We start from the raw sequence: 14,619 nt of genomic DNA on the forward strand, positions 1-14,619 counted from the left end.
TATAATGTTAAGTACCTGATATGACCTTTTGATATTTTCTAATTATTGATTTATAATTTATGGGAAAATGCACCAAGATACTAGCTTAAGAGGAGCTAAAAAATCTACTAGTGCCTCAGCTGTCTTCTACCCCTTCACACAATTGGTATCAGTCACTATTATAACACACATTTAATGATGATAAAAATTAATGTAAGAAAATGGACTGAGTGCCTAATATGTGCAAGGCATATTAATATCTGGCCATGCAGAGTCAGGTCAAATATAAAGTTTTTACTTCAATTTCAAATAATGTGGTAATACATTATTCCAGAATTTTTTGGAGCCTGATGGCCCATTTTCTAAAAGTTGTTTTGACTGCACTGGTGTTTTGGACCTCTGTATTTCATGTTTTTTCCCCTTTCCCTCTGTGTTAGTAATAAACTTTTTTTGATATGGTTTATCTTTGTCATATTTCATAAATCCTTTTAATTTGCTCACCTTTTTTGCATCTTCTCCTTCACCCTGTCCCTTCTTCCCTTCATTCTCTGTATCACCTGTCTCCTGGTATTTTCCTTCTTCCTCATTTTCTTCCTCTTTCTCCTCCTCCTCTTTTCCTTTCACTATCTTTTCTTCCCCGTCTCTTCCCCCCTCTTCCCCCTCCTCCCTTTCCCTTTCCTCCTCTTCCCTCTCGGCTTCCTCCTCCTCTTCTTCTTCTCCCTCTCCTTCCTCCTCTCCTTCTTCCTCTTCTCCTTTCTCTCCCTCCTCCTCTTCTTGCTCCTCTTCACCTTCCCCCTCCTCTTCTTCCCCTTCTTCTTGCTCCTCCTCCCCTTCCCTCTCTTCTTCCTCTTCTCCTTCCTCCTCCTCCCCTCCTCCTCCTTCTTCTCCTTCCTCTCCCTCTTCTTCCCCTTCCCCTTCCTCCTCCTCCCCTTCCCAGTCCTCCTCTTCTCCTCCTTGCTCCTCCTCTCCTCCCTCTTCTTCCTCTTCTCCTTCCTCCCCCTCCTCTTTTTCTTGCTCCTCTCCCACTCCCTCCTCTTCTTCCCCTCCTCCTTCCATCTCTTTGTGTCTTTCCCCCTGATGGCCTTGTTCCCTCTTTCCCCCCCATTCTTTCTCATCCCTTTTCTCCCACCCCCCCTCCTCTTCTAGGCCCTGCTCTCCTTCACCCAGGCTCTCCAGTTCTCTAATTACTCCTTCCTTATCTTTCTCCTCCTCCTCCCCTTCCTCACTCTGCCTCTCTTCCACTCCTGAATTACCCTCCTGACAGATTCCATCACTGCCACTGTCAGGCATGTCCTCGTCCTCTCCCTGTGACTTTCCCTCACTTTCACTCACCTCTGCTCTGTCTGTAAGGTCATCTGACAGGATTTCTGCCTCCTTCTCCTCTCTTTCCTCTCTTCCTTTACTCACCTCCACATTTTCCTCATGTGCCTCTAGCTCTTGCTCCTCTATTCCACTTCCTTCTGAATCGTCTGCTCCTTCCTGCTCCTCTGGGATCTCTGACAAATGGTCAATTTTATATTCATATTTTGTCATGAATTTTGATAACTTGTGTTCAGTCTCTTCGTTTCCTTGTTCAATAAATTTTCTGCTATACCACAGGTTTTGGTCAACTTCCACTTCATCATCCTCTCTCTCTCCATTACTAAATTCTATTGACTCAGGCTGCTCGAATGCATCAGCTGTACCTTGCTGACTTTCACTTTCACCTTCCATGTAACTGTCTGGCTCCTCTATAGATTCTCTTTCACTGTCAAAGATCGTATCTTGCTTGTGACTTTTACTTTCCTTAACAAAATCTTTATTTTCTTCATCCTCAATACTCATGTCTCTATTTGGCAAGTCATCAAAAAATGTATTGATATTTTCTCTAATCTCTTCACTTTTTCTTACATTGTTCAGATCTGTCATTTCTGCCAGCTCAGTTTCCTTCTCAGAGACTATTTCTTCTGCTTCTGAATGCTTGGCACTGTGTCCTTCATCATTTTCCTTTTCTATTTCCTTATCGCCAAACTGATAAATACCAAGTTTACTTTCATGCATAAATATATTTTGCAAACCCTCTTCATCAATGTTGGCCTGAGGCCCAGCCTGACCTAAGTCAATACCTAGGTCCTCATCTGAAAATGCTTCCATAGTCACTGCTGCTTGTTTCATGAACATCTCTTTTTCCAAAAGTTGTCTATATGTTTTCCCTTCTTGCATTTCTATCCTCTCTTCAAATTCATATTCATTACTGTCATCATTTTCAGTACAAGCTGCATGTTTCTTCAGTGTCTCAACTGTTTCTTGTTTCTGTAAATTTTTGAAGTAATCGTCATACTACTATTAGCTGACAAAGATAACTTATCTACTTTAAAACCCTGCCAAGATTTTACACTTGTATAGGTTTCACTAGGAGAATAAAATGTCCAGTTTTACCAGACAGTTTGTTCAGATTTTGTTTTGGGGGGGATAATTTATGTCACTCTCTATGTCTATGATACATTTAATTTTTATTTACTCATACATATCTGCATTTGTTAAACTTTCGAATTCTTAATACCTGCCTTAATTTTGCCATTAATCACAGTACCATCAACATGTATTCTCTGCCTCCTTTCTCAACCTGGATCAATCCTCAGAAAAAATACATTTCCACACTGATTGTAAAATATACTGTCATAAAAATTAATACTTTTCTTGCATAAAGTGCAAACTCTGTTCAATTTTTCCCACATTTCCTCTCATTTTTCATTTTCAAATTTTTGTCTTTTTTGATTGTATGAAATTCACAAAATTAAATTTAAAATGTTAAAATTAAGAAAAAATGGAAAGAAAACTGAATAGCACATTTTTTGAAGGAAAACAAATGAAAGCGCCAAATATTGTTTTCAATATACTAAATGAGTATACTTTTCTTTTAAAAAACAAAATTTTCTATGAGCTTTCATATTTTTTACCTGCTTCCTTTTTATCTATTGTGTTCTTTAATTATAACAATTTACATATATGGATAAAAACATTAAGAAAAAATACTCAAGGTAAAATGCAAGACTTTTATGAAAACTATGAAATTAAGCATTGGGATTTTGACTAAAACATTAACAATATGAAATTAATTTACTATTGGACAAAGTAAGGCAAAATCAAATTGTTGAGATAATTCTACAAGCTAATAGATTCAAATATTCGATGTATTTGGGCCTCTGGAGAGTAAAACCTCTTTAAATCAAAATTTATAAACTGTGATGAGTGCCAGGCCTAGGAAAAGGTTGTTTCCTAAAAAGATTATTAAAACAGGACACATTAAATAAAATCACAAACTAATATATATATAAATAGTATAATGAATCTTTTTTTATTCACTAAAGTAGGCTTGAAAGTACTATGTGGAGCATGAGATCTATATTGGTTTAAAAGGAAGCGCTTTCCTTTGAAAAATATTGTTTATTCTAGATCCTGTTCTTTAAAAAGGTATGACTCTTTCAGAGCCCTGAGAGAGACAGGGCCAGTTGCCAGAATTTCTTATTTCTAAATGTGCAGGCCTTTCTTTCCCTAGCATAGATGAGGCTAAGTCCAGAGTCTACTAGAATAGGAATGACAGACACTGGGAAGACGTGTGCCTGGAAGTGTAGCAGTCAGTGAGTACAAGCAGTCAGAAAGCATTCACCGAGCACTCACAACTGTGTTGGAAGAACAGCTCTCCCATATTCAAAGAGATGCTGTTATTCACCGTGCCTCTCAGAAAGACAGATAAGACTGATGAGGCTTTGCTCTAAATTTTATAATTTAGCAAGCTTCGCTGGCATTTCAGTAGCTTCAATGCATAAGAATTTTTAATTTAACAATGTGGCAAAAGCACTAGAAATATAAATTATATGTTTTCTATAGCCTTCTTCTCTCAGTTTACATTTCTCCAATTTATTTTCCTAATCCCCAAACCCCTCATCCTTTCATCCTACTGGTCCTTAGAGCCAGGAAAAGCAAAGGATTTCAGGGCAGGCATTTATCTCTTCAGGGCTGTAAAAACTACACACTATTCCTTCCTCTTGCTATTCATTAAAGGTCTCTCTTTCATGTCCATGAACAGTCTCAAGACTGATTTCCAAGTGTTTAATCTTTTTCTATGTGTTTTCAATTCCTTAATAAACTACAGCCCAATCCAAACAATGGAAAGGCAACTATAAAATAGTTTCACTAAAATCCAAAAATTTTAGAGCTAGGAAAGATCTTAGTATCACTCAGTAGTGTGATACTGAGAATAGTCACTCAGCCAAAGTCATACTAAACAAAAGTCAGAGTCACTCTGATGAATGGTACTTTCTTCTTATACTTAGAAATTGCACTAATAATCTATTACCTTGAGGGCAAGAGAGTATGGCTATTAGGACTTAAATTAATGACCCTAAAGAGCAAATTTCAGCAATGAAATTCTACCACTCCTGCTGACTAAAGGAACAAGCCAAAAGGGAGGCTATCTACATTGTATTCCTGTCTTTTAAATTCTAAAGTAAGTGACTGCTTACCTTTCTTGTGTTCTTTCCAGAAACCTTCCAAAAAAAAAACAAAAAACACTTAAACAGTTCTTACCCACCATAATGAAAATACTTCTCCATATTATACCTTTTGTTTCTGAATTGGTGATAATTTTAATGACTTGTCATTGGAATTCAGGCTCATCATGTGTGTCTGAAATAAGTAAAAAATATATGTTCTAAAAATCATAAGGAATTTATTATTATATATATTTATACATTCTGAATATATATAAATAAAACAGACACAACAACTGTTCAGATAATTAATATTATGCAAAGACCAAAATGAATTTTATATGTAAACTATAACGAACCTCAATAAAATTGGTGTTAAGAAAACACAAAATGATGCATATAAAAGAAGTTTTTTATGTATATAAAATTATAGGAAATATACACACAAACAGATGAGAAATAAAATTCAAATTCATATCTAGATGGATAGGAAATAATTACCATATTTAAAACATCAGTAGTTTCTCCAAGACTGTCTGAATCTGTTGCTGAACAAGTGTCTGTTTCTTTCTCTTTAGTCATTTTATCTTGAAAATAATCTGAATGATTAAAAGGGAAAAAGGAAAAACAAATCTTAGTGGAAAAGTGAAAGGCACCTAAAGATAAAACAGAAATTATTCCATAATTTAAAGTACAGATATAATTTTACCAAAGATCCGTTAACCTCATGTCAGAGGAATTGAACAGAATTTATTCACAGTGATAACAGGTTTTTAAAATCTCTTTTTGAAAGCTGAAAAACTTTGACACTGATTAGAGATAACAATGGCTCCTTCATATAAACAGGCAAATGCTACTCCTCTGGGATAAATACTACCCAAGTATCAAGTATCGAGTACTTGGTAGCAAGCTTCCAGGATGGGCCCCAATGACCCACATTCTCCTGGTAGTTCCCCTTTCATATTTTACCAGGTTGGTCTATATGGCTCAAAGGATAAAGAAGAAATGATTGTTTTATCATTGTAGCTTCTGACTTGGTCACTCACTGTCTCTCTCAGATCACTTGCTCTAGGGGAAACCGTGCTGTGAGTATCCCTATGAAGAGGCCCATGTGGTGAGAAAGGGAAGTCTCCTGCCAGTGGCTACAGGAGCAAGCTTGGAAACACATCTTCTAGCCCCAGTCAAGTCTTCAGTTGACTGTAGCCTCACCTCACAGTGTGACCACCCTTGTGGAGCCAGAACCACCCAGCTAAGTTGCTCATGGATTCTTGAGCCCCATAAACCATGGGAGATAATAAATGTTTGCTGTTTTAGCCTGCTAATAAGTTTTAGGATAATTTGTCAGGCAGCAACAGCACAAGCACCTAGAAACTTTTATGGGAAACTGCAAGGTGATTATATCATAAAAAAGGTAATTAAAAATTATAAGCTCTAGTTGATCATACATTTTCTCAATTACTTACTATGCCCTATTGATTACCCATATATCACTCCATACTGATCCCTCCCTTTTAAATCCATTCAATTCAAATGAGCAAATAATCATTCTGTGTCTATTCCATGTGAGATAATTGCAGGAGATATAGCCTTTTTTTGGGGGGGGGGGGGTACCAAACCCAGGGATTGAACCAAGGCCCTCATGTGTGGGAAGCCAGTGCTCAACCACTGAGCGGCATCAGTTCCCGAGATACTGCCTTAAGTAATTGTAAACTCTTAAAGAACTTAGATATCACACCCAAATGTTGGCAATCAGGAAAAGTTTCACTAAAAAAGGTGCACAGAAGGGTGAGCAGAATTCTGAGAGGCAGAGATGGAGGTGGAAGGGAGAAAGAACAAAGCCCACCCTTAAAAGAGGAAGAACAGCAGTTTAAGCAAAGGGGTAGAAACACAGAGGAAAGAACCTTGTATTGAAGGCTTACCATGTGCCAGGAACGTATGCTTTTATAGATGTTAGGTAACCCCATAGCAACAAGACATGTGTTATTTTATAAACAATTTTTTACATGAGGATATTAAGGTTCAGTGCCTCTGGTGCCAAGTGTCAAACTCAGGTCTGTTTAACACCACAGCCCTTGCTCTTTTCACTAAGTCAGGCAGAGAATTGCTCCATTTGGTTGAAAATGGTGGGCAGCAAGCTTTTCCTGTAAAGGGCCATATAGTAAATGTGGCTATGTGGGCCATTTGGTCTCTGTCCTAACTATTCAACTCTGCTGCTGTTGTATGAAAACAGCCATAGACAATACATAAATGGTCATGGCTGGGTTCCGATAAAACTTTGTTTACAACAGCAGGTGGCTGGCTACATTTTACAGTTTACAGACCCCTGATCTAAACTAAGGTTATAAGAAAAAGACTATTGAGAGGTGAAGCTAGAAAAACAGGTAGAATCATATGGAAAATTTTATACTTATTTTCATAAATATCAGGAATCCTCTGAAGACACTGGAGCAGATAGATTAACATTGAAAGTGTTATGCAAGATAGATTGGAGAGGGTAGAGAATGGAGGCTTGGAATATATTTATATGCCTCATACTTGACTGAGAAAAGAGAAGCCATCAGACATGATCTGCTCTGTCTTCTCAGCAACAAACTTACCTACATTTGTACCCCAGTTCTCGTTTTCCTGTTAACATGTATGATGCATCTTTCCTTTTACCAAAAATTGAAATCTGTGTGACAGCCCTCCTGATTTCTCACTCATGCCTCAACTCCTAATACCCTGGCTTCTGCCCTGGTCTTCCCGCTGGAATTGCTTTTGCAAGATGACCAATAATCTCCATGATGCCAAATCTACTGGACACTTCTTTGAGCTCTTTTCCTTGGCCTTTGAGCAGTACTTTGCATTCATAACACTATTCTCTCCTAATTTCTCACATCATCCTAGTAGTTCCCCTTCCACATTTTAACAGGTTGGTCTGCATGGCTCAGAGAATAAAGGAGAAATGATGTCGTTGCAGCTTCTGACTTGGTCACTCTCTCTCTCTCTCTCTCAGATCACTTGCTTGGTCGGGGGAAGCCACGTTGTAAGCATCCCGAAGAAAAGGCCCATACAGTAAGAAAGGGAAGCCTCCTGCCATGGTCCACGTGAGTGAGTTTGGAAACAGATCCTCTATCCCCAGTCAAATCTTCCCTCCTCCTATCTTACTAGCTAACTAGGCAGAGGAAGGTTTCTTTGCTGGCTTTTAATTCTCAACACTCACAATGTTAGACATCCTCAGAGCTATATCCTAGGCCCTCTTCTCTTTGGACACTGCTTTCTAGTAGGTGATTCCACCAAATTCTATGGATTTTAAATACCATCTCCAAGTTGATAGCTTCCAAATTAATATCTCAGCCCAGACCTCTCTTCAACTTTTTAGGCTTGTACTTCCAACCACCTAACTTGATATTTCCACTTGGATGCCTCACAGACATCTCATGCTCAATTCTTGTCAACCGTCTTCTTGCCTATATTTTCCCCCTTACTTCACCCATGTGCAATCCATTAACAAGATTACTAAGTCCAGTGAGTTGTATATTTCAAATGTACCTCAAATCTGCCTGCTTATCTCCATCTCTACTGCAAACACATTGGTCCAGATACAATCATCTTTTGCAAATGGCTCCTAAATATTCTTCCTACTTCTAACCTGGAGCCCCCAAAATTCAGAGGCAGATGTGATCTTAAAAAGTATATCAGATTGGAATAAATCTAAATAAATATAAATAATCTTCCCTTTTCTCCTTCTCCAACATCATCTTGTCCTGCTCTTTCCCTCACTCTCTAGACCTAATGGTTTTTCCTTTTCTTGTAAACTGCCTCCAAACCTTTGTGTATATTATTCTTTTTGCCTGGAATGTATATATCCTCTCCCTTTTTCAGGGATATCTCTTTCTTATCCTTTATGTTTTAGCTTAAATGTCAACTTCTCAGCAAGACCTTCTCTGATCTCCTTCCCTCCAATATAAACTACATAGCACTTTCATTCTTTCTGCCACAGCAAAATTGATAATTTTCTATTGTTTTGCCTGGTTGTTGTTTTTTTTTTTCAGTCTCCCAACCATACTACAAGCTCAATGAGAGCAGGGATTATAACCATTTTGCTCACTGTTGATCCCTAATGCTTAGCACAGCGTTTGGAACATAACAGGTACTCAAAAGATAGAGTGATCTGTATTTGAATTGGAGTCATGCATCAGAAAAAGACATCCATCAATAAGGTATCATGCCCAGGGCTGCAGGGTCCCCTTCTTAAGCTTATGGAATGGCTTAGAGATACCAGTATAGCCTTAGTACATACTGTCCACTTGGCACAAAATCAATAAATAATGTCATTTCATAATGGCTTGCTCATTTTTATGTGCCATGTCTCTTCAACTAGATAATAAACTCCTTGGAATCATGGACTACATTTTATGCTTCTCCTTCATATTGTCTAGCATTTGGTATAGTGTTAATCACACACTGGTCATTCAATAAATACTTTCTGTTGATTAGGCCTACTATAGCCCTTCCGTATAACTGGTGGTACTCTATTTGATTCTAGGGGATAAGGATCTGTGAAAGGTTCAGAGCCCTGAAGGACATCTGGGGAAGATGGCAGACTCAGTCCTTCTATCACAACAACTATTAAACAGACAGGAACTGTTTGAAAACAACTATTTTGAAACTCCAGAGGCCAGAAGAACACCATACAGCATCCAGGGAAGAGCAGGAGGAAGAGACTATAAACTATGATAAAGAATTGTAAATTGCTCTCTCAGCAGGTGATGCAGGGTCCAGTCCCTGGCTAGCTTGTTGGTGGCAGAAAGGGACATTAAAATCCTCTTCCTGGGAAGCAGATGTGGCTCAACTGATGGAGCTTCTGCCTACCATATGGGAGGACCTGGGTTCGATCCCTGGGGCCTCCTGGTGAAAAAGAACAGAAAGCGTGCCTGTGTGGCAAGCCAGTGCCTGCGTGAGTGCCCATGTGGTGAGCCAGTGCCCTATGCAAGTCAGTCACGCAGCAAGATGATGACACATCAAAAGAGAGACAAGTAGAGAGTCAAGGTGACGCGCAGCAGAAACCAAGAACTGAGGTGGCGCAATTGACAGGGAAACTCTCTCCCCACCAGAGGTGTCCAGGATCAAATCTCAGTGAATCCTAGAGGAGAGAAAAAGAGAAGAGAAGAAAACATAGCAAAAACAGCAGGGCAGTAGGAGGGGAAGGGGGGGAAATAAAAAAAAGTTTTTTTTAAAATCCTCTCCCCCAAGAACAGGGGTGGGCATGGCTGAATCACCAATCATGGATTTTGATTAGTGAATTTCAATCACTGGGGGCCTGGTTCTGAATGCAGCCATGGCTTCAACCCTTACGAGACAGGGGCAGAGGTGGTGGAGATTTAAAGATGCAGCACTTTTTTAGGGCTGCGGAGGACTGTTATCTGCAGGGTTGTATTTGCTGGGCAGCCTAGGAAAGCTCAGCTTTGGGGATCTGTTGGAATTTTTGGTGAACTGCCTAATCCCCTCCCGAGGTCACATTAGAGCCAGTCTGTGCCCCCTCTGCAGGTCCCTGGACCTGTTTTGGCTGGGGAATACTGACTTGAGAAAGAACTCTCTGGAGTGACCTTCTTCCTAGAATTTGCTCTAAGGGCAAAAGGAACATGAGACAATAGAACGAGTGAAAAACTATAGAGGCAGAAAGACTGGGACAAAGGTCTGAGGCTTCAAATACCCAGGAGAGGGAGGTCTGTCTCCTGGGAAACAGAGAGGTCATTAAAACTCCCATAAACAGGGAAACACCAAAACAACTAACAAGCAAAAGGCCAGGACAAGACAGAGGCCTGGAGAAACAGGGAAAACCCTGCAAACTGCATTTGCCTTGGGTAGACCTTCCTGATAGGATGGGGTTGAAGTTCACGAAAATCTCTACCTTATAACCAGCTAGTTACAAAACCAAGAAACAGAAATTCCAGGGAGTAAATCCCAGAGTCAACATTTTTACAATATTAAAATATACAGTGTTTAGCAAAAGAATACAAGACAAAGAAACAGTAAATGATGTTCCATCCAAAAGAAAAGAAATAAAAGACAGAAGAAACTAACAAAGATGACAAGAACGCAGACATACCAAACAAAGCCTTTTGAAAAATGACCTTAAAAATGCTCAAGGAGATGAAGTACAGTGAAGAAAACTACAGGAGCTCAGGAAAACAATGAATGAACAACATGAGAGTCTAAATAAAGAGATAGAAATTTTAAAGAGGAACCAAACAGAACTACTGGAGTTGAAGACCACAATAACTGAAATCAAAAATGGAGGGTTTCAAGAGTAGACTGGAACTAGCAATATAAAGAATCAGGGAATGTGAAGACTAAGGAGCAGAAAAAAAACAGAAAGTAACAAGTGTTAGGGAGGATGTGGAGAAATAGGAACTCATTCATTGTTGGTGGCATCACAAAATAGTGTAGCCACTGTGGAATACAGTTTGGTGGTTCCTCAAAAAGCTAAGTATAGATCTACCATATGATCCAGCTATCCCACTAGTATGTATATACCCAAATAATTGAAAGCAGAGATTTGAACAGATATTTGCACACTGATGCTCATAGCAGCATTATTCACAAGTGCCAAAAGATGGAAGCAACCCAAGTGTTGTATCAACTGATGAATGGATAAATAAAATGTGGTATATCCATACAATGGAATATTATTCAGCTGTAAAAAGGAATGAAGTCCTGATGCATGTGACAACATGTGTGAACCTTGAAGACATAATGTTAAGTGAAATAAGCCAGACACAAAAGGACAACTATTGTGCGATCTCACTGTTTTGAAACAATTAGAATAATCAAACTCATAGAGTCAGAATCTAGAATTTAGGTTTATCAGAGGATAGGGTGTGGATGTACAGGGCTCCTAGTTGGAATGATGAAAATATTTTGGTAATGGATGGGGTGGTGATGGTAGCAAAACACTGAATGCAATTAACAGCACCAACATATATATATGAATATCACTAAATGGGGAAATCTTAGCTTATATATATGGTCACAGAATAATTTTTTTTTAAATCCATGGCACTACATGACACAAACAGTGAACCCTAAATTAAACCATGGCCTTTAATTAATAGCCCAATTATAAAAATATGCTATCATCAATTGTAACAAATGTTTCACACCAATGCAATGTGTTGGTGTTGGTATGGTATGTGGGAATCCTGTATTTTATGCATGACTGTTCTGTAAACCCCAAGTTCCTCTAATAAAAGAAAAAATTTTTAAAAAAAGGCAAACTTTGTAATATCACTTAACATATGTAAATAGAATGTACAAACACTGAACAAAACACAAGGGACATGCAAGGACAAACAGAGCTATATGGTCTCAAGGTTCTTAAATTTTATGTGACTGTAAATTATGGATGCATATTAGAATCCTGAGGGAAAGTATTAAAAAAATAAAAGAGGTTTAGGTAAAAAGCCAAAAAAGGAAATTAAAACAGAACAGTAAAAAATATTCCATTAACCAATAAACAAGAAAGAAAAGAATAAAGGTAGAAAGGAGAAACCAAGCAACAAAAAGCAGATAAAAATCATATAGCAAAATGGTAGAGCTAAATCCAACCATACCCATAATTACATTAACTATCAATGGGCTAAATACTCCAATTCAAAGACTGTCAGGCAGGATAATAAAGACAGATTCAATTATATGTTGTCTACAAGAAATACACTTTAAATATAAAGAATAATATAGGATAGAAGTAAAATGACAGAAAAATGCAAACACTAAGCATGAGACAGCAGGAATCCTCTATTAATTTCAGACAAAACAGACTCTGAGAACATTAACAAAGATAAAGAGGGACATTTCATAATGATAGCCATCAGGAAGACATGATAATCATAACTGTGTATTCACTGCATCAAAAAAACCTTTAAAATACTTGAAGCAAAATCTAATAGACCTAAAGGGAGAAATGAAATCCACAAAGTTGAAACATGTCACACCACTCTCTTTGTTAACTGTCAGAACTAGACAAAATTCAAGAGCCATATGGACGACCTGAACAATAGTATCAACCACCTTGACCTCACAAATTACTTATTAATTACAATAAGAAAAATAGTAACTTTATTGTGGAGGAACCTGGTGGATACCACCTTAACCAAATGATCAAAGTTAACATCAACAATATTGGAACAATCATATATTGTGAACTAAGGAAACATCACTTCAGTGTTATTCCTGCCAAAAATACATAACCTGAGTCTAATCATGAGACAATATCAGATATACCCAAAATGACACATTCGAAAATTTCAAGGCGAAGAAACACAAAGACAGACTAAGGATTATTCCAGGAGACTAAATTAAAGGAGACTATAGATTAAAGATTAAAGTAGACTAAAGAGAAAAGAGAATTAAATGCAATCGATTATCCTGGATTGGATCCTAAATCAGGGGAAAAAATGCTATAAAGTATACTACTAGGATAAGTAAAATCTGAACATGAACTGTGGATTAGATAATGGTATTATATCGATGTTAAAATTCATGATTTTGATAACTGTACTGTGGTTATGTATGAAAATACTTTTTTCTTAGGAAATACACAATGACAGAATTAGAGGTAATTCCCAATCTACTTATATGGCTCATAAATAGAATTTGCGTGTATGTGTGTGTGTGTGATGACACACGAGCAAAATGTAAGCAATTAGTGAATCTGGGTAAAAAGTATACAAGAATTTCTTATACTGTTCCTGTAACTATGCTGTAAATTTGAAATTATGTAAAAATAAAAGTTAAAGATCTACTGGTACATCAGAAATGATTATATGGGGTAATCTGTAGCTTATATCTTTAAGGTTCCAATTCTAACTGAAGGGGAGTTGGATAATTTGGCTTAGTTTACTTTTCACTTTACCATCTGAAAAGTGATGTTTATTCGTTTTGCAAAAAAAAAAAAAAAAAAAAACTGGTAAGGGAGCCCAGGGTAAGTGATTCTATATCAATTAAAACCTGAACTCTGTTAATGATCTAAAGAAAAGTCACATTATACCTTGGCTATAACTTTCAAAATACTTTTTATTAAGAGTTTTAGCAGACAGTCACAAAAATGTAAGGAATGGCCATTCCTTTTGATTTAGTTACAAAATTATGTATACCTTCTCATTCAAATCTCAAAGTGGGAAACAACTTCCCCCAAACAACAAACTTCTCTTTTCCTTGTATACACTGTCTGTCAGAATCTATTTTTCTTTATGCGGAGCTGAAGAGCACCATTAGATACGGATTCCTATCTCAAAAGGAAACATAAAAGTTGTGGGTCAGATGGAAGAAACTTGCTCATTATCAAGGTATTAGTTATAGTTAATATTCCATTCCTATGGCCAACAATGCTTGCCTGAGTTCCTGCTCCTTTATTACCTCAACATTTCACCTAGGTCTCTGATTCCAAAGATATTAAAAGTTACCTGTGCCATGGTTATCTGGTGCCCAGATTATCTTTTGAACTCCAAACTCTCTGCTTACTCTGATCCCCTGGTCCTGGCTTCTTGCCTTACCCTATCATTCAAGCACATGCCCTGCAGTAACACATATACTTCTAAGATACACAAATGCCTGTAAACAGGCATTTAGAACAGAGATGTATAATAGAGATGAGATTCCAATTTAAAACATGAAATCTATATCTGATAGGCAGTACAATGTAGGCAGTGAGGTGGATGTGTTAATAATAATTACTATACTAATTAAGGGGTTCCCAGAGTTGCTAAACCCAATGCTAAGTATTATATATGCCTAATCTCATCTAATCCTCATAATTACTCTCTGAAATAGGTATTTTTATACCCAATTTAAAGATAAGGAAACAGATTGAGAGAAAGTAACTTTTCCAAGATCAATCACAGCTAATAAACATCAGAGCTGGCATCTGACTCTAGATCAGTTTAACTACATATACCATGTTTTTAACAACTTGCAATACTGCCTAAATATACAACTCTACACAGGACCAGAAGACCTACGTTCAAATCCTATTCATTTCATTTCTAAGATAAGTGACCTTGGGTAAGTCACAGCATCTCTTCAAGTCTTGCTTTTCTGGCAGCGGACTTGGCCCAGTGGTTAGGGTGCCCGCCTACCACATGGGAGGTCCGCGGTTCAAACCCCGGGCCTCCTTGACCTGTGTGGA

General features: G+C 37.8%; 1 protein-coding gene across 2 annotated transcripts in view; it reads right to left on the reverse strand.

Moving 5' to 3' along the window:
• RPGR (retinitis pigmentosa GTPase regulator) overlaps positions 1 to 14,619 on the reverse strand; it is a 64,343-nt gene that overhangs the window by 20,440 nt on the left and 29,284 nt on the right. Inside the window, exons 12-14 of one of the 2 annotated variants that reach the window (XM_004457643.3) lie at positions 4,953 to 5,050; positions 4,582 to 4,647; positions 1,387 to 2,271 (exon numbers count right to left, since the gene is read on the reverse strand). In XM_004457643.3, the coding sequence (XP_004457700.1) occupies positions 1,387 to 2,271; positions 4,582 to 4,647; positions 4,953 to 5,050 (1,049 nt within the window). Of the gene's footprint in view, positions 1 to 480; positions 2,272 to 4,581; positions 4,648 to 4,952; positions 5,051 to 14,619 lie in introns of both variants that reach the window. The other variant, XM_071213143.1, reaches the window with a different exon arrangement.

This window comes from Dasypus novemcinctus, chromosome X, assembly GCF_030445035.2.
Source record: "Dasypus novemcinctus isolate mDasNov1 chromosome X, mDasNov1.1.hap2, whole genome shotgun sequence".
NCBI lineage: Eukaryota > Metazoa > Chordata > Mammalia > Cingulata > Dasypodidae > Dasypus > Dasypus novemcinctus.